An 18,895-nucleotide genomic window follows, 5' to 3' on the forward strand; every position below is an offset into this window, starting at 1 on the left:
TCTGTAGTGTTATTATTCTAGTGCCAGAGAAGTTGTATGTTTGTGTCCTTGATAAAGTTAGTGTGCTCCCCACCACCTGGGGCATGTGCTGCACCACATCAACATGTTGGCAAATCCTGTTTTCATTGGTGTTAGGGGACTGACAGTCTCTGAAGCCCAGTGCCATCCCAGGTCTCTAATGGCAGAGTCTGAGCACCCGCAGACTTGCCCCACCCTGCGCCTCTGGCCGCCTTTTGTAAAGACATCTGGGTGTTAAAATGAGAAAGTGGGTTTCCTTTTTCTTTCTTTCTTTTTTTTTTTTTTTTTTAACTCTGCTTGTATTGTTGGATATGATTTCCTGAAACTTCTGAAGCAGCCCCACCTGCCTGGCCCCCTGTGTGCAGGTGAGTGTGTGCCCGCTGCTCGCCACTCCCGCCCATCTCTGCTGAGCCAGGATGTTTGAAGAAGATGTTTTCAAACAGTTTTCATTGTTCTTGAGATTCAGATTTAAAACTTTTGACCAGAAATAATAAAAATACTTTTTTTTTTTTTTTTTTTAAAGATTTTATTGGGGAAGGGGAACAGGACTTTATTGGGGAACAGTGTGTGCTTCCAGGACTTTTTTCCAAGTCAAGTTGTTGTCCTTTCAATCTTAGCTGAGGAGGGTGCCGTTCAGCTTCAAGTTGTCCTTTCAGTCTTAGTTGTGGAGGGCGCAGCTCAGCTCCAGGTCCAGTTGCCGTTGCTAGTTGCAGGGGGCGGAGCCCACCATCCCTTGCGGGAGTCGAGGAATTGAACTGGCAGCCTTGGGGTTGAGAGCCCACTGGCCCATGTGGGAATCGAACCGGCGGCCTTTAGAGTTAGGAGCATGGAGCTCTAACCTCCTGAGCCACTGGTCTGGCCCATAAAAATAATTTTTAAAGTGAATCTCACATCTTCTAAGCCTCACGTTAGACATTTAGAAATATCTGTGAAGCTGTAGTGTGAAGAGCTTGGGGGATTTGCTCGGCACTCCACTTCTGTTTGACGTCCTGGGCACTGGCCTAGCATGAGCCAGTAGGGAGGGTGCAGGTGGCCGTGCGGAGCGCCTGGGGTGGGTCCCAGACTTGCCAGTGCACCTTCTTTCTGTCACATATCAGGCGTGCCGTCCCTAACAAGCACGCGGTGCACAGGTGGGGCTGCCAGGTCCCTTCTCCTAGGCTGTCCACTGTTGGAGCAGCCCGCGCTGTGGGCTCTGATTGAAGAAGCCCTGTACCTTCCACACTTGGAGCAAGAGTTCGTGGCCTTGGCGGCCAGCCCTCCTTCAGACACGATCCCCAGAAGCCCTGGCAGCCCCTCCTCAAGGCCGGGGCCACCCAGGTTTTCCCACCTTCTCCTGGACCAGGAACTTGGGAGCTGCCAGTTGGCACTCCAACCTGGACCTGCTCCCTGTCCTCTCCTTATTGCCACCTGCCATCCTTTTGAAGTGGCAGCGCATGATGAGGGGTTTGGGGCCTGGTGGCTGTCATAATGTCCCGCAGGGTGGCCCTCCCTGCACTCTGTCCCTTCAGGAACTGAGGGGCTATTTTACGTCAAATGACGGCCAGAAAGAAGTGGGGAGCATCTGCTCCAGTCAATAGGTACAGTGCCTTAGGCACATCTGCAGAATTTATCCTTTTCCAGAGCATTTTGCCTCTAAACTCAGAAGGTCCCAAAGAAGGGGATGTTGGGAGCAGGTCTGCCCCAGTCATTTGTGTTCCCAGGGGCAGCGGGGTGTGTTGCTTGAGGGTCATTTGGCCAGAGTCGAGTGTTCCAGAAAGTGCTGGCCCTGACCGCAGGGCTGGGAGACCCCAACATTGGACTGGGGTTATGGGGACTTGAGGCACATGCCGAGATCCACACCGAGGCATCCCCCCCACCCCGTCCTGCCACGAGGGCTGGAACCCAGGGCCGGCGTGGGGGCTCCGTGGCAGGAAGCAGTCCACTCTCTCTACTGCCCAGTTGCCAGCAATGGTGATGCAGGACGGCTGCAGCGAGAGGATGGGGCTGGCTGGGGGCCAGGCAGTCGCTCCAGGGCGGGAGGAGGCTGCGGTGGTGTCACACGAGCCCTGGGGAACCACACAGAGGTGTGGGCTCACCCATCTCCAGGAACCTGAGGCGGAACAAGGGCGCGAGCCAAGAGTAGAGTGCAGCAGGGGCCAGAGGGGCCGCCTGGTGGAGGACGGGCTAAAGCAGGAGGTATCCTGGAGGTCACAGGAGCCAGGGCTCCCCGCACGGGGGGAGGAGCATATGTAATGCCGCCTCCGGCACCACTGAGTCCCAGGTGGGTGACAGCAAGCCCTGTCTTGTGGCTCCAGGTTCTCACATTCGGCAGATGCTCTTGGCTCCTGGAAGCCTGAGTTTAAAGGTGAGGGACAGGCATGAGCCAGCATCAGGGATGATGGGGGGAAGTGGCGTGGATGGGGGATTGGAGTCCTGGAGGCTGATCCTGTGTCCCACATCATCTGTGCTGAGACCCCTCACACAGTGTGGGCAGCTGTTGGGCGTTGAGTTGTGTCCTTCAAAACAGATGCTCAAGCCCTAAGCCCAGGACCTTGGGAGGTGACTGTGTCTGAGACGAGCCTTTACAGAGGTGAGTGAGGTGAAACGAGGTCACTAGGGTGGGCCCTGATCCCATAGCACCGGGAAGGAGGCAGCCACGTGAACACAGACCCAGAGAAGGTCATGTGCAGATGGAGGCAGAGATGGGAGCCCCAGGACGGGACCCCACGGGAGCCTGGGGGGACCTGGAGCAGAGTCCCCCTCAGCCTCAGGAGGAACTCCCAACACCCGATCTCAGGATCTCAGACTCTGGCTCGGGAACTGACAGAACATTGTCATTTAACAAGTACCAGCAACCCTGGGAACTCACGTCCCCTCTCTCCCTTGCCTCCTTCCCATGGTCCTCGAGGCATAGACAGACCTGGAATGTGTACTGCTGGTGCCACTGCTTGGGGCCGTTTGGAGCGGCTGTGGTGTGTCACAACTGTACCTTCAGGGTGCCTCACTTGTGACACATGTCACGCCTTGGAGCCTCTGGTTCCCCTTCCATTACCGGGGTAGGAGCGCATTCTGCTTCTGGCAAGAGCGGACTGTCAAAGCCTTGTGTTGGAGCCCAGGTCCTAAGGTTTCAGAGAAAGAGGAAAAATGACTCATTCCTAAATCCCCAAGAGGTGTGTAATTTGCACCTTGAAAACTACAGAATGAAGTTTGCAGCCTTAAAACGCTCCCAGGAGGGAGAAGGGCTCAGCAGCCCGGTTTTGCACTGTATCAGCCGGCACAGGGGTGAGCACCAGTGCAGGCCCCCCGCGAAGGATGACGAGATTGCGCAGAAGCCCGTGGCCGGTTTTGCACAATGTGGTGCCTTCAGGGGTCCCCAGGCCACGAGGGGTCTGTGCATCACAGGTTTGGAAGTATGGGCGGCAGACACACTGGTGGCTGTTCCCAGATGCTTTGTCCTCGAGGAAGGGGAGGGGAGAAACCACATGACTCTTCTTTTCAGGTGGGAGTGTCGAGGAGGTGAAGACATGAGGTCACATGTCCCTTCACTCAGCGCAGCTGGAGGAAGGTGTGAAGGGCAGGCTGGGATCCAGCTCCCAGGCCCAGGGAGGCACTGCCAACCCCCACTCCAGTGCCGTGTGTCTGCCCAAGCCTTTGCAGTCCCCAGCTGCCCTTAAGCCCTGAGTTCTCCAAGGGGACTGATACTGTCCCCAGGGGTGGAAATCCCTTTTCCCTGGGGGAGGGGACGCAAAAGAAATTTGGCGTATTACAGTGGTTTGAGGTCTTCCACAGCCCAACCGACCCAACAGTCTCCCCCTCCTGTTTAATTTCTCTCCCAATGGGGAAATTTTAATTAATTCAATTAAGTTTAACTTGAATTAGCATTTTTCCCCCTGGGCGAGCAGTACTGAAAGAAAGTTGGGAGGTTGAGCTCCCCCGAGGCCAGCTGGGGAGCATTTGGGCCAAATGTCCGGTGCCATGGTTGGTGGTGGCCAGGTCAGAGTTAGGAATGGTCGAGCCCCCTGCACACATTTAGAGTGACAGTTTTCACTGGAAGGGTCCACAGGTTTCTCCCAGTGGTTGGTTAGCTGTGGGATCATGGGGTCCACTGTACCTACGAGGATGGAGCCCTCGGGGGCTGGGCCTCCCCATACCTGGTCTGCGTCCTGCAGTGCTGGTTTGCTGAGGAGCTGCTGTGTGCCCTGCTGCGCCCAGCCATGGTGACTTCCCCGTCACACCAGGCCTGCTCAGACGCTACCAGCATTAGACAGAAGGTCTCAGCAGTGAAGTACCAGAATGGTGACTCATGGGGACCTCAGCTGTTGGTTGGGGAGGGACAAGCACATGGAAGAGTGTCCAGGCAGGGAACATCAAGGGCCCATCCAGTGGAAAGGGGCACAGGACTGAGACCCCTGGAGGAGCTGGGCAGGAGGGGGAAAGAGCTGGCAGAACAGAGCAAGCCTGGGGCTCCAGCAGCTGGTGGGTTCTCTGAGCCTTGGAGCTGCCGAGGGCTGCCCAGGCTGGAGGCTGGTCTTGAAGCTGGGGCTGCGTAGCTGGGCCCGAGGTTTGTTTTGTTCTTTTAAGTGATAGGTTCTGTTTTTTAGAGCAGCTTTAGGTTTACAGAAAATTGATACAATCCCCCCACCCAGTCTTTCCATGACTTCCCATCTCATTCAGAGAAGAGGTCAGAGTTCCTGTGCCAGATCTGCCCCCACCTCTCCAGCCACCACCTCCATTTCCCCCCAGTACCTCTCCATCCTGGGTTCTGGACTCAGTGGCCTCCCTGTTTCTTACAACCAGGCACTCCAGTCTCAGGGTTCTGTCTGCTGCACCCCCAGCCCACAACACTGTGCCCCCAGAAATGCTCCCGCTTGCCCCTCACTTCCTGCGTCTTTGATCTGATGCCCTCTCCCAGTGTTCCTGACAGCCGGCCCCCAGCACTCCTATTTACCTCTCCCACAGTGCAGCTCGCTGCCTCCAGCACTGTGCAGTGTTTGGATCTCTCATTGGACCTTAGCTCCATGGGGGGGGGTGTGGTGTTTTGTTCTCTGCTGTGAGCCAGAGTGAGGCCCAGGCCTGCACATGAATGCATCTGTTGACTGGCTGGCCGGGCCTAAGTTTACATCACTGTATAATCTGGGTCTTCTTTCTGGCTGAGGTTGGCTCGTGAAGTGGAGGTTGGTAGCACCTTAAAAACCCCTGGAGGCTGGGAACCATCCTGTGCTTCACTCCCAGGACACCTTATCCAGAGGAAACTTTCTTCCTGCTTTCCTCAGCCTTGGATTTCTGGACCGTGGTGGGTGGTCCAAAGCCAGCACCCCTTTGTGTTTGGCTGTGAGGTCCTCAGATAAGCACCTGTACATACAAGATTTCACGGTGTTGTAACTATTAGCTGAATACAGGCCCTCTGGTGCTGACCTCATCAGGATGAAGCGAGCCCCTCCCGGGGATGTCCGAGGCGCCTCCCCATGGCCCCGCTAGTGCAGGGTGAGGACAATGCAGTGTGTCTTAGGTGTCCAGACGCCCACCTTCCCCGGACAGTACCCTGGAGACCGTGGCTAGTGCCCACTTGGGGCGCTCCCAGGCACAGCGTACTCTGGTAAGCTCTGGGGAGCCCTCAGGCTCTAAGCTCTGAAAGGGGGGAGGGGAGGGACTTGGAAGCTGCTCTGGGGTGGGGTCCCCGGGGCTCGCTGTGGGAGGGTGCGTACCCTGGTTCCAGCGTTGCTTTAGGGGAAAAGAGGTATTCCCGGTGCTGCTTCCAGTGCCACTTTGGGGAAGGGACCCCTTTGCACCAAGGGCCGCTATGGGGGTAGGCGTCCCCTGGCTCCCAGCGCTGATTTGGGGGAAGGAGGGAGTGCATCGCCGGGGCTGCTCCCAGGGTGGGGTTTCCGGCTCTTAGCCCCGCTGTGGGAGGGGACGGCCCCTGGTTCCCAGCGCTGCTCTCTGGGAAGGGGAAACCCCGCGGTGGGGGTGGGGGTCGCCGTCGGCTTTCGCTGGGGCTGGGCCCGCGCCGTCCCCCAGGGGTGCAGAGGCCTCCGCGAGGGGCTCGGCCCCGTCGGGCAGCGGCTGGGGCCTTCGGTCTGGACGACCCAGTGCCGGAGAGGAGGAGGCGCGGCGCAAACAAAGGGATGCTGCGGGACCCTCCGGGGCCTGTCAGCCCGCGCAGTCAGCGCCGCGCGACCTCGCGCCCAGTACCCGCGGAAAGGGGCGGACCCTCGGGTAGCGCCCACAGCGCCTGCGGAAAGAGGCGGGGCGGGCAGGGCTGGGGGCGGGACCGCGCGGGCAGCGCCCTCTGCGCGTGCGGAAAGGGGCGGGGCGGCGGGCCGCGCGCAGTGCGCCTGCGCAGGGCCTGGGCGGTGTGCGCGCTCTCGCCGGTTGGCCGCCCCCTCAGCGGTCGTCGCTGCCGCCGCCCCCGGGTCCGCGCACGCGCCCCCACGTCCGGCCCGCGGCCCGGCCCGCGACCCTCGCCCGCTGCCTCCCGGGCCTCCCGGGCGACCGCGGCCAGGCCCCGCAGCATGCGGCAGCAGCAGCACCCGCGGCGGCGGCGACGGCGGCGGCTCTGAGGTGAGGCAGGCGGGCGGGCCGCGCGGGGGCGGGGCGGCCTCCGGGCCCCGCGCGGCGCGGTCCGTGCAGTGTGTCCAGCCGCGGCCCCACGCGGCCCGGCGCGGCGCCTTTGTTGCCGGGCGCCCGCCGCAGCGCCTCTCTGTGTGCAGATGGTGGACGCGGGCGGCCGCGCGGCCGGGGACGGCTGGAGGAGGATGGAGGCCGCGCCCGACGGCGCCGCGGACATCGTGCCGCTGGACCGCTACGACCCGGCGCGCGCCAAGATCGCCGCCAACCTGCAGTGGATCTGCGCCAAGGCCTACGGCCGAGGTGGGCCGGCGGGGCCGGGGCGGGGGCCGGGGCGGGGCCGCAGGTGCGCGGCGGGCGGGGCGGCCTTTGTGCGGGGCGGTCGCTCGCGGATGGCCTGGCGCGCGCGGACCGTGGAGCGGGGGTCGCCGGGTTGGGCTTCGGCGTCGCGGGGTCGGGGCCGCGGGGTCGCGCCTCCCTGCCGCTCCCGCGTTCGTGCGGGTGGGGCGCGAGTCCAGAGCAACGCCGGATGCCCAGCGGTTCTTGACGCCCGCAAAACTTCACCTGCGGAATTCCCGAGCGAGAAATGGCTTTCGCGTGGATTGTGTTCACTCGCATCCTCACGCCCGGCTCCCTCCTGCTGTGAAGAGCCGGTCAACCGGGGGTCGGGCCCAGTTTGTCAGGCCCTGAGACGTGGGTTAAGACCGGTGCTCCCGTCTGTCGGAATGTCACAGACCGACTGATTCCCATGATTGCTCGGCCCGGAAGGCTTCCCTTATTAATTTCAGGTGCTTTGTGTCAGGTACAAAATTAGGAGTTAATACCGTGTCGTCCTCTTTCTTTCAGTGTGAAGCGTTTTAAAAAATTGCCTTATTCTGGGGAAAACATTTGTTTGTAGAGTGGGAGCGAGATGGACAGTGCACCCTTCTAGGGAGGCGTGTGGCTGACCGGTCTCCAGACTCGCTGAGCAGGCGTTTCCCTGGGTGGGGTCTCACCAGTTGGAGTGGCCTGTGCCACAGCGAGACTCACTCATGAGGACCAACACGCTCCGCAGCTCAGAGGGTTAAATTCATCACCTGATTTTAAGTGGAGTTTCTCGTGTGCAAGGAGAGTTGTTCTCCTTTGTTCGGCCGTTTTCAGTTTTAGAATTCTTGTTTACAGCTGCATGAAATTTATTCATTGTCCACGTAGTACCCTGGGGAAATGCTTGCCACGCGCGGGAATTCACGTGATCTGGGAGAAAAGATGGAGTTGATCAAAAGTGTATGTAAAAGTGTGTATAGACTTTAGAGTAAGGGATGGATAGTAGCACCAGCGTGGCCACGCTGGATTCTAGCAGTGGGTTTAAGGAGAAGCTCGGGCCGTGGACCTCTGGGGGTGTGCGGCCTGCGCTCACACCCGCTGGTCTTGTGCTGGCCGTTGATTCGCCTTTCTCTAATTCACCACAGACGTTCCCATCATGGACCTGTGTCGTGTAGTTTGACGTGTGTCGCACCATTCGTGATGTTTTCTCTGAGACTGCTTTACTCCACGGTCCGTCCTTAGAGCCTCCCAGCCTCATGCCCATTGGCCTCCGTGCCGCTGTGTAGCGTTTCACGGGAGGCCTGCCCACCATCCTGCGTGGGCACTGTTCTTTGCCCTAAGCCCAGTGCATTCTCAGGCCTGGCTGCTGGGGCGCACGTGCAGGCCTCACTCCCGTGACTGTAGAAGATGTTGCCCTTGGAAATGGCCGCGGCTCTGGTAGTGACGTGCTGGAGACGGTACTGGTACGAAGCCTCTCCTGTCTGCCCTCCAGGTTCTAGCCAGTGCGGGTGTTTCTCTGCTGTTGCATTTGACTTTGGCATTCAGCGTGGGATTTGTCAGCTATCTGGAAATAAACGTGTGTCTTTCTCAGTGTTACTGTTGGGTTAGTCTAGTTTTATTTCCAGTATGCGGTCGCTCTTTAATCCTTGTTGACTCATCAGATAGGTAATTCAAAAGCTGGTGTTAAAATAGGCTTTCCAGTTTTGACATTATTAAAGATGGGTATTTATAGAATGACGAGCAGGAGCTGAAGGACACTACTGTGGTTTCCCGAAAATAAGACCTAGCCGGACAGTCAGCGCTAATATGGCTTGTGGAGCAAACATTAATGTAAGACCGGGTCTTATATTAATGTTTGCTTCATAAGACGCATTAGAGCTGATTGCCCGGCTAGGTCTTATTTTTGGGGAAGCACGGTAGGTGCCTGCTGAGGACCTAAGGCCGAATTGCAGGTGCCCATCAGTCACCATCGGCTGCCATGTGCCCGTCAGCCACTGATTTTAGGAGGTCTGGCCTCTGTTCCTTTTTGCTAAATGGGATGGCTTTTCCATTCTGTACCTTGCTTCTGGAAGGGGAGCAGATGTGGAGTTTTCCTGGTTGAGAAGGTCTCTCTAAATTTACAAATTTGGGAGCTCTGCATTCAGCTGAAGGGATTTCGTCTATGTCGATGGCATGGTGTCATGCCTGCCCAGGCAGCCTTGTCACCACTGCCCGGTGTGGGGCCAGTCCTCAGGAGTGGGGTGGGGAGGGGACTTGGGTAGGGTGGTATAGATTTTGTCCCCTAGACTCCTCCTACTCCAGGGGCCATTCTTTATTTCTTCTTCTGGATGTCTCCGTGTGCCTTTGCAGCTTAGTCTTCAGTGAGTTAGACATGGTTCTTTTAGTCTGCATGCTTGACTCCTGAATCAGTTTTTGAGGGGTATCATGGTGAAAGTGCTTAAATATTTTGCTTGTTATGTGGCTGTTCACAAAGTAGCCCAATGTGACAGTCTTTCTGCCTGTGCAGGAGAGTTAAGCATGGACACCCCAGGACGACGTGCTCTGAGGCTGCCTTCTTGGTCTGCGTTTGCCTTTTGGGACTCTCAGTGTCCCTGGGCCGTTGGCCGCCATTAGTAGTGAGTGGGGAGGCTCAGAGCACACCCGTGGCTGGGCCTTGAGGCGGTGTATGGGTCTGCGACTGCTTCCTCCCCCTTCTTCATCTCGGGGCCACAGCCAAGAACTGTGGGCCATCTTGTGTTGTTTTTAGATTCTGCCCCTCCTTTTGGGGGAGTAACTCGTTTCATTAACAGTGTTTTAATTATTTTTTAAGAAATAATACGTTGGACATGTTGCAAGTTACTCATTTAACAGTGTCTTACTATAAGGTTTAGAACCTGCTTAGCTGGAATATTTTGTGATGTATTTTTGGGTGAAAGTTGTAGTAAATTGGTGAAAAAGTTTAAAGGGTGACTTGAAGTACTGCTTGTTTTACAGAATAGAGCACTGATGGGCTCCTGTATTCCTGGGTTTTTATTTTAGTCCACGACCGTAGGAAACTTAACGGTATCTAGGTCTCAGTTTTGGGATTTTGAATAATAGCTTTTGTTACCTCTCAAGAACAATGCTGACAGAACAACCAAGGGAAAGTACTAGAAGGCACCCACTATTTGCAGTCATGGTGCTGTTAGTGCAGTGGTGGTGATGTCACCCTCAGAGGAGCCTTGGAAACCAAGTGGAGACTCACCAACAACTCACCACAGGGCTGTGCTGCTTGGAACAGGGCAGGACCGTAAGGGCCACCAAGGTCAACCTTCTCGTTTTACTGGCAGCAAACGGGTGGAGAGGCCCTGGGGCTGTCCAGAGCCCGCTGCTAGTGAGGGGTTGACGCTGTCATCCTCTCCCTCTCTGGCCGGAGTGAACTACCGGTTTGGGAACCGTGTTGTGGGGTGGGAGATCCTTGCACAGACGTCTTGGTCTCTGCAGCCATGGACGGGATATGTGATCCAGTCGCTGTGGTGCGGGCTCACATGGGCCACAGAAGAGCTTGGACTCTCTTGGCTTAATTGATATCAGGAGAAAAATCCCTTCATGTCAACTCCAGGAGGTCACCACCTAACTTTGTTGTGGTGACACTTGGGTAAAATGAACCGCAGGCTCAGAACCCCTCTCCAGGCCCCAGAACTGGCAGTGAAAGCCAGCTTCTGCTTTTGTCCCTGGGCTAGAGGGAGCACAGCCACCACGCGAGTCTTGGGGAAGACGACCCAATTCATAAGCATACTATTAGATTTTTAACGTGACGATTTGCTCAGATTATTGGTTTATATAATCTTTTTAATAGTCCTTTGATCCTCCAAGGGATTTGGGTGCTTCTGAGATGGGGGGGGAGGTCACAGAGCAACCTGGGCGTATATGCTCAGTGGTACTAGATACTGGGGGGTTGTGTCGCTGGCATGACTTTGCTTCTGCTTGGAGCACTGAGGGCTGCTCCGGGGTTACGGCTGTCGTGCTTATGCCATGTCTACAGGACAGAGTCAGTGCTCACCTATTTGTCAGATGATTAGAGGAGCTGGTGACAAGTGGGACAGGTGGAAGAGAAAGGTGTGCTTTATACTTCTGGCCTGGTGGCCAGACATGATGAATGTGTATTGCTAAAGATGAATCTGTCTGCACGTGCTCTCTTTCCTGTCTTGATGCCGCAAGTTAAATATTAACCAAGGAGCATAAATCCATCGTTAAGTTCAAACTGTCCTAATCCTTTAAGTTAGAGTGACTCTCAAAAGGGTCACCACTATTGTGCTCCAGGATGTTAAATTTGTGCAAATGTTCTTCCAAAAGGCCCTTAATACTTTCTTCTTCGTGTTACATTCACGACCTAATAGCTCCTAGGCTTTTCCCACTATTGATTTTTTGGTGGCCATATCACCAGTATATGTACCAGTGTTCTTTTTCACTTCCTAGTTGAACTATTGAAAAACTCACATTGCTCTCATTTTTCATCGAATCTGAAGGTGACCGGGATGGAGCCAACATTACATTCATTCATCTATTAATAGTTGCGTAGCTTTCCTGTGCATAATGGCTTTTTGCACTACAGGAAGTACAGGGGGCAGTTAAATGATGCTCTCTCTTTAGTTGCTTAAAATTCGCATGAACTATTGACGTATACGAAGGAAAATTAAATAATGCAAGGACTGAAATGCCACCGGACATCTCTCCAGGAGCTGTCTGAGGTAGAATATGGAGCTGTCAGGGGGAGGAATGGGGCCGGACTGCCTGGGCTCCAGGGGTAGTGGTCCCTGCAGGCTTTGAAGAATGGGCAAGGTATGGGCGGCCTCCCAAGTCAGGGGGCGCGTCTGGCCAGGTTCCTTGCAGAAGTGTTTGTGGGCACTTGATTAGCCTTGTGACAGGATTTGTGGACTGAAATAGTAGGTGATTAGTTTAGAAAATAGCCTGGGCCAGATTGTTCACAGTGTTCCAAGCTGGCCAGGGCTTTCTTCCACCATGTGTGCCAGGGAAGGTTTTTGTGTGGGGTGGTGTGATGAGAGAGAGCCTAGCAAGAGTCTAGCAGGTTCGAGTGGGTAGAGGCTGTGGTCAGGTGGAACATCTGGGGACTCATCTGTCCTGGCTGCTGTGACGACACCACACCCTGGGGCACTTACGAATAACAGACATCTACTGCTCACAGCTTTGAGGCTGGAAGTTCAAGATCCTGGCGCTGGCAGCTTGGGTATTTGCATAAGGCCTACTTCCTGGTTCATGGAAGGCTGTCTTCTTGCTGTGTCCTCACAGGGTGGAAGGGGCACTGGTCCCGTTCACAAGGCTCCCGCCTCCTGGCCTAGTCGCCTCCCAAAGCCCCGCCTCCTAACACCACCTTGGGGATTAGGCTTCAGTATGTGAATTTTGGGGACACACACACATTGTGTCCATAGCAGGGCTGATGTTCTGGCTTGAAGTGCCACGGCCTGGCCCCGCGGGTCTGCAGGGGGATGAGAGGCTGGAGCGTGTTAGGAAGCAGAGGCCATGGGCCTGGGTTGATTGTCGGTGGGGTGGGAGCTGGGCAAGTGGGCAGAAGTCTGGGGCAGCCGCCTCCAGCCGGCCGGCGCGCCTTGGATGGGCACATTCATAATCTATTCCATGGAGCTTTTCTATTTTCCTGGCTTTGTTACCACATGCAGAAATGTCATCTTTGAGTTTTTATTTCTATTTCTGACTTCTTTCCTGTGCTCTCGCCTCACCCTGTTTTTCCTAACTGTTCATGCGAACTAGTTCACTTAACTACCCTTGGTCACTGTCCTCCAGCCACTTCAAACTCATTGAGCACGTGCTGTGAAGTGTGGGGTCTCCGCACGCTTCTCAGGGCCCGTAGAGTGACGTGCCCACAAAGACCTACGATGCGAGGCCGTGGACAGTGGTGCCTGAGAGCAGGGCAGTGCTGGGGCAGAGCGGTAAGGGGGGCAGAGGCGCTCCCCTGGGGGTCTGGGATGTGCCAGTCAGGAAAGTGAGGCTGAGGGGTGGCCCAGGTGGGTAAGACCCGGGTGGAGGACAGGGAACGCACAGAAACCAGGACGGGGCAGGAGTGGGGTGTCCTTCACGCTAAAGGAAAGGCTCATGTTCTGGGGATGAAACGCGGATCGAGCTGCAGCAGAGGTGGAAGGTGGCCGGAGCTTGGGAAAGATGCCTAGGGCCAGATCTCGGAAGGCCCTTAGTGGCTGCTGGATAAATGGGGGTTTTGTGTGTGTGAATTAGGAGCCATTGGAGGAGTCTGAGGGGAGAAGCTGTGCTAAACCTGGGCTTTTCAGAGAAGGCTGTGTAAGTGGGTTAATGCCTATTGGAAACACATCCCAGACCCCCAGGGGAGCGTCTCTGCCCCCCTTACCGCTCTGCTCCAGCACTGCCCTGCTCTCAGGCACCACTGTCCACAGCCTCGCATCATAGGTCTTTGTGGGCACGTCACTCTACGGGCCCTGAGAAGCGTGCGGAGACCCCACAGTTCACAGTTTGGACCAGCGATTGAAGTATTCTTTCCACACGGTAAGATAGATGTGCACAACCTTAAGAGTATAGTGTGATGACGTTAAACATACACAGCCCTGTGGACAGGACCACAGTGACATAAGTACAGCCATCACTGCCGAGTGTTCCCTCGAGTCCCTTCAGCCAGGCCCGACCCAGGGCCTCACCGAGTGTCCCTGTCACTGCTGACTAGAGTTGTGCGACCCTGCGGTCACACATCAGGGGGCCTCTGTGGGCTTCCTCCCACAGTGCCGTGGCTTGGAGGCCCACCCACGAGCACACCTTCCCACTGAGCAGTCGTAGGCTTCATCGTCGGCTGCCCACATCTTACTTCCTTGTTCACTTGTAGTGGGTGCATGCATTGCTTCCAGTTTTTGTCTATTACGAGTAGACGTATGTTTGCATGTGTCTTTCTGGGTCATATAGGGGTGTTTAACTTCCCCCCTTTTTCCCAAAGTGCTGTGTCATTTTTATTTCCACCAGCAGAGAGGGAGAGTTCCAGTTGCTCTGCATCCTTGCCAGCATGTGACCTCGTCACCTTTCATTTTAGCCATTCCAGGGGGTGGCTTGTGATTGCTCTGTGGCTTCGTAGGCACTTCCTGGGCAGCATTTTGTTACACACTTTTATTGGCCGTTTGAATCTTTTTTTTCCCCCTATGAAATGTCTTTTCAGATATTTGCCCAATTTTTAAAAATTATTAAACTCTTATTTTGAGACATTGTATTTTAATGTGCAGTTTTTAAAAAGATCATACAGAGATATCCTGGACTCCGTTTCCCCCGTAGTAACTTCTTGCAAAACCATAGTATAATATCACAACCGGCTATTGACATAGTATCATGTAGATATAGGACATTTCATCCCCACGGGCCTCTTCTGTTTCAATTTGAAGTGAGTTTCTTGTATAGTTGTGTCATTTATTTTTATCCGCTCTGCCAGTCTTTGTCTTTTACTTGGTGTGCTTAGAGTATTTACATTTAATGTAATTGTTGCTGTTAGGGTTTAAGTCTGACATGTTATTCTGTTTTCTGTTTCTTGTTCCTGTTTCCTTTTTTTTCTTTGCCTTCTTCTGGATTACTTATTTTTTAGGATTCCTCCCTGATATTTATATTGTTTTGGGGTGTGTCTCACTGTACAGGTTTCTCAGTGGTTGCTCCGGTGTTAGAATATACACACCTGACTTGTGATTGTTGACTGGTATTGTTTCACCATTTCCAGTGAGGTGTGGAAATCTTTTCCATTTATGTCCCGCTGTTCTCCCCACTTCTAAATACCTGTGCCCTGAATATCTGAAGGTGTAGTTTTTGTTTGTCGTTAGGTGTAATTTAGAAAACATGTAAGCAGAAGGGTAGTCTGCTGTGTTTGCTGTCTTACCTATCTCTTTCTGTTATTCTTTCTTCCTTCCTGATGCTCCAAGATTCCTTTTTATCATTTTCTTTGAATTGAAGAACTTCCCTTTTTTTTTAACTTTGTCTATCTTTATTTGTCCTTCATTCCTTAAAGATTGTTTCACCAGATGTGGAATCTGTGGTTGACAGTTCTTTTCCTCAGCACTTGAAAAACGTGTGTCCCTTCCCTCTGGCCTCCATGGCTCCGAGGAGAAACCCACTGTCATCGAGTCAGTGCTCCCCCATGGGAAGGTGTCATTTCACTCTGGCTACTTCAAAATATTTTGTCTTTAGTTTTCAGAAGTTTGATTATGATGTGTCTTGATGTGGATTTATTTGAGTTTATTCTACTTGGGATTCACTTAATTTATTGAAATCTGTGGGTTTATATCTTTTGCCATATTTGGGGAGTTTTCAGCCATCATTTCCTCAAATACTCTTTCAAACCCACTCATTTTCTCTTTGGGGACTCCAGTGATATAACGTTATTATAGATCTTTTGTTATTCTCCCACACATCCCTGAGGCTATGTTCATTTATTATTTTCAGTGTATTTTCTATCTGTTGTTTAGACTGGGTAAATTCTGTTTATTTTTCCTCAAGTTCACTGATTCTATCCTCTGTTTTCTCCACTTTTCTATTAAGCCCATCCAGTGAATTTTAAAATTTGTTACTCTATTTTTCAGTTCTATATTCGGTTCTTTTTATAATTTGTTTTCTTTGCTGAAGTATTCTATTTTTCTTTTGTTTCGAGAGAATTTGTAATTGCTTGTGGAATCATTTTTATGACAGTTGCTTTAAAATCTTTGTCAACTAATTCCAACATTTGGCTCATCTTGGGGTCAGTTGATGTCTTTTCTCATTCAAGTCATGCTTTTCCCAGTTCTGGGTGTGACGGGTGATTTTCAATTATGTCCTTGATATCTTGACTGTTATGTTAGGAGACTCTGGGTTCTGTTTGACTTTTTTGTTGTAGCAGGAAGGCTCCCTGTTTAGGTTCAGCACGCAGGTCCTGGCTTACTACTGGGGACTATGGTTCCAGTGACAGTCCAGTGTTCAGGGCCTTCGTGGTGCCAGTCTGGTTTGCCTGGGGCATCTGCTGGGGCTCCCACTGGCCCTGTCGGCATTGCTTTAGGAGGTAGAAGGAGGTTCCTGGGGCTGGACAGCCTGGTGCCTGTGGGTGGGTGGATGGGGTTCTCTGCCCAGGGGACAGAGAGCTTCCAGGTTGGGTGCTTGGTTGAGGTAAGTGTCCCAGGCTGCTTATTAGTGGGGCTTCCCATCCATCTGCCGGTTCCGCCAGGTGGCCCAGTGTAGTAGGTGGGACTCCCATTCCGCCTGGGGCAGGAAGGAGCCCGCTTGGCTTGTCTTCTGTTGCTAAGCTGGGGGGTCAGGAAATACAAGGCCTGGGTTACCTTCTGTTGGGTGGGGGGTTGTAGGGTACCCTGTTGCTGTGCTGTTCTCTAATTTGGGGTCCCAAGCCAGTTTGCCGTCCTCTGCCACCTGTCAGGGTTCTCCTTTGATTGTCTTTTGACTTGTTTCCAAGATTTATAGCTGTACTTAGTGGAGAGGAGCAGGGAGAGAAACCATAGCGAGGTGTCTGTGCTGTCTTGTCCTGACCAGAAATCCCTTCTGGCTGCTTTAGAAGGTTTCTCTTTGTCTTTGGATTTCATCAGTATTCCTGTGATATTTGGTGTGTAAATTGCCGTTTTTATCCTACTAGGTTTCATGAATTTTACAAGTATTGGAAAATAATTGTCCGTTATCTGTTGAAATACTATTTCTGCCCCATATTTTCTCTCCTTTCTTTCTGGGCCTCCAATCACACTTCTGTGACACATCGTCTGTCAGTTTCTTTTCTTCTGATCTACCGTTCAACATTGTATAAAATTAAGTTTAATTACTGTATTTTTCTGTTGTAGAATTTTTACTTGGTTCTTTTTCTAATCTGCCAAGTTCTTTTTTCTTTCCTTTTTTTTTTTTCATAATTTCCATTTTTCTGCCAAAATTCTTAATCTTTTTACCCCCCTTTTATGGTTTTAAGCATATCAGGTCAGACAATTAAGTTTGCGAACTCATCCTAGAAAAAGTGCCACATACCTCATTACTGAATTCACTACGGTCACCTTTGAAGGACTCCCCTTGGGAAACTATGCACCGACACCAGTGCCTAGTCCACCCTTCAAAGCAATTTTGGAACTCTTTGTCTGGAATGGCCATCAGAGCTGTCATGGTATTACCCTTGATGTCCTGAATGTCACCCAAATGTCTTCCTTTCAATATTTCCTTTGTCTTCGGGTAAAGAAAGAAGACATTGGGGGCCAGATCAGGTGAGTAGGGAGGGTGTTCCAGTACAGTTATTGGTTTACTGGCTAAAAACTCCCTCACAGACAGTGCTGTGTGAGCTGGTGCGTTGTCGTGATGCAAGAGCCATGAATTGTTGGCGACAAGTTCAGGTCGTTTTTGTCTAACTTTTTCATGCAGCCTTCTCAGCACTTCCAAATATTAAGCTTGGTTAACTGTTTGTGAAGTTGGTACAAATTCATAATGAATAATCCCTCTGGTATCAAAACAGGTTAGCAACATTGGTGCAACAAGTTCGCAAACTTGGTTGTCAAACCTCATAGTCACTGAAGTCTGTGGCTGAGCCGTGTAGTCGGGGCGCTGTGATTCCATCCTTGATTCTCTGCAGTGTGACGATGAAGTGTGGGTACAGCTTTTCTCACATTGCTTCTCTTTGGGTTTTCTGGGCTTTTAAGCCTGTAAATTGGTGTCTCTTACCAAATATGGGGTGATTTTAGCCATTATTTACTTAACTGCTTCTTGTGCCAGTGTGTCTGCAGTGACACAGAGGTAAGACCTGTGGTGCTGTCCCCGCCTCCCAAGGGGTCTCCGTCTCCTCGGCCTCTGCTCTTCACAGTGATCATTTCTGTTGACCCACCTTCAAGTTCACCAACTCTTTCCTCTGTCGTCTTCATTCTGTTGAACATCCTTGACTTTTCTGTTGATACTATGTTTTTTAGTTCGGCAATTTTAGTTCCTTTTTAAAAACAGTTTTTATTTCTCTGCAGAGAGCTTCTATCTTTCCATTTATTTCAGAAGTGCTTGCCTTTAACTCACGGAGCCTGGTCATATTAGGTACTTCAAGGTCTTCGATGAGTCTGACATGTAGGTCCTCTGAGGTTGGCATCTGTTGATTGTCTTTTCTCCTGAGAATTGATCACATTTTCCTAGTTCTTTATGTTGAGTGATTATGGACTGTGTCCTGGACATTTGGAATATTACATTGTGAGAGTTCTCTGGGGCCTGCTAAAATCTTTTGGATACTGGTGATATTTTTTGGTCGTTTGTTTTGCTGCTGGGTTGCAGTAAACTGTGTTAGGTCCTCTGTTTCAGCATTTGTGGGCAGGGGCTCCAAGGTCACTTCAGTTCTTTGGGCTATTCTGCACACATGCAGCTCAGGAGGGAGCCCAGGGTTGTGTGGGTTCATACACAGAATTAGGGGTCCCCTTTCTGGCTCTATCCTTGAATTCCCCTCATACTTTGTGGTTCAAAGGACCCCCTCTTCCTTATCTGACTAGAAAGACAGGGCTTCACTCAGTTTGAGCTACCTGTGCTGTCACTGTGCAGTTCTGCACAACTGGGGCCACTGTTGGGGCCATATGGTGGTGACAGAAGAGAGGAAAAGTAACAGGCACCCCTTATGCTGTCTGGACCACTGAGGCCCCTCTCCTGGCTCCTCTCGGCAGTCAGATGAGTTTCTCTTAGAATGTTGGCTGCCTGTGCTGTCTCTGCAGCTCTGTGACTGTGGCAGGCTGGACAAGAAAAAAGGGAACTAAAACCCAGAATTCCCCACCTCCCTGCACCCTACTGTCCAGCCTGCAGGGCCCTTTTCCTGGTCCTCTGGCCAGAAAGATGGGGTTTCTCTCAGCATTTGGCTGTCTGTGTGTGCCGCACAGTGCTGAGTCGGGCTTGGTCAAAGCCGGGGAGGAAGAGGAAGCGAACCAGCACCCCAGAAGTGGGGCTTCTTAAGCTCCGCCTCGCTGCCCCAGGTTGCCTGCTCTGGTTTGCGTGTCAGATCCCCAGGTGGCTGTACTGGTCTTCCATCCAGGGTTTTGGTTGGGGTCACTGGGCTGACTCCACCCTGGCA

At 52.8% G+C, this 18,895-nt stretch overlaps 1 protein-coding gene across 6 annotated transcripts in view; it reads left to right on the top strand.

Moving 5' to 3' along the window:
- Positions 1–6,425: 6,425 nt before the first annotated feature.
- Positions 6,426–18,895, top strand: part of CAMSAP1 (calmodulin regulated spectrin associated protein 1) — a 58,178-nt gene continuing 45,708 nt past the window's right edge. For all 6 annotated transcript variants that reach the window (XM_074331375.1, XM_074331370.1, XM_074331371.1 and 3 more), the window contains exons 1-2: positions 6,426–6,558; positions 6,708–6,867. In XM_074331375.1, the coding sequence (XP_074187476.1) occupies positions 6,708–6,867 (160 nt within the window). In that variant the 5' untranslated portion in view covers positions 6,426–6,558. The remainder of the gene's footprint in view (positions 6,559–6,707; positions 6,868–18,895) is intronic.

This window comes from Rhinolophus sinicus, linkage group LG04 (genome assembly GCF_036562045.2).
Source record: "Rhinolophus sinicus isolate RSC01 linkage group LG04, ASM3656204v1, whole genome shotgun sequence".
Lineage (NCBI taxonomy): Eukaryota > Metazoa > Chordata > Mammalia > Chiroptera > Rhinolophidae > Rhinolophus > Rhinolophus sinicus.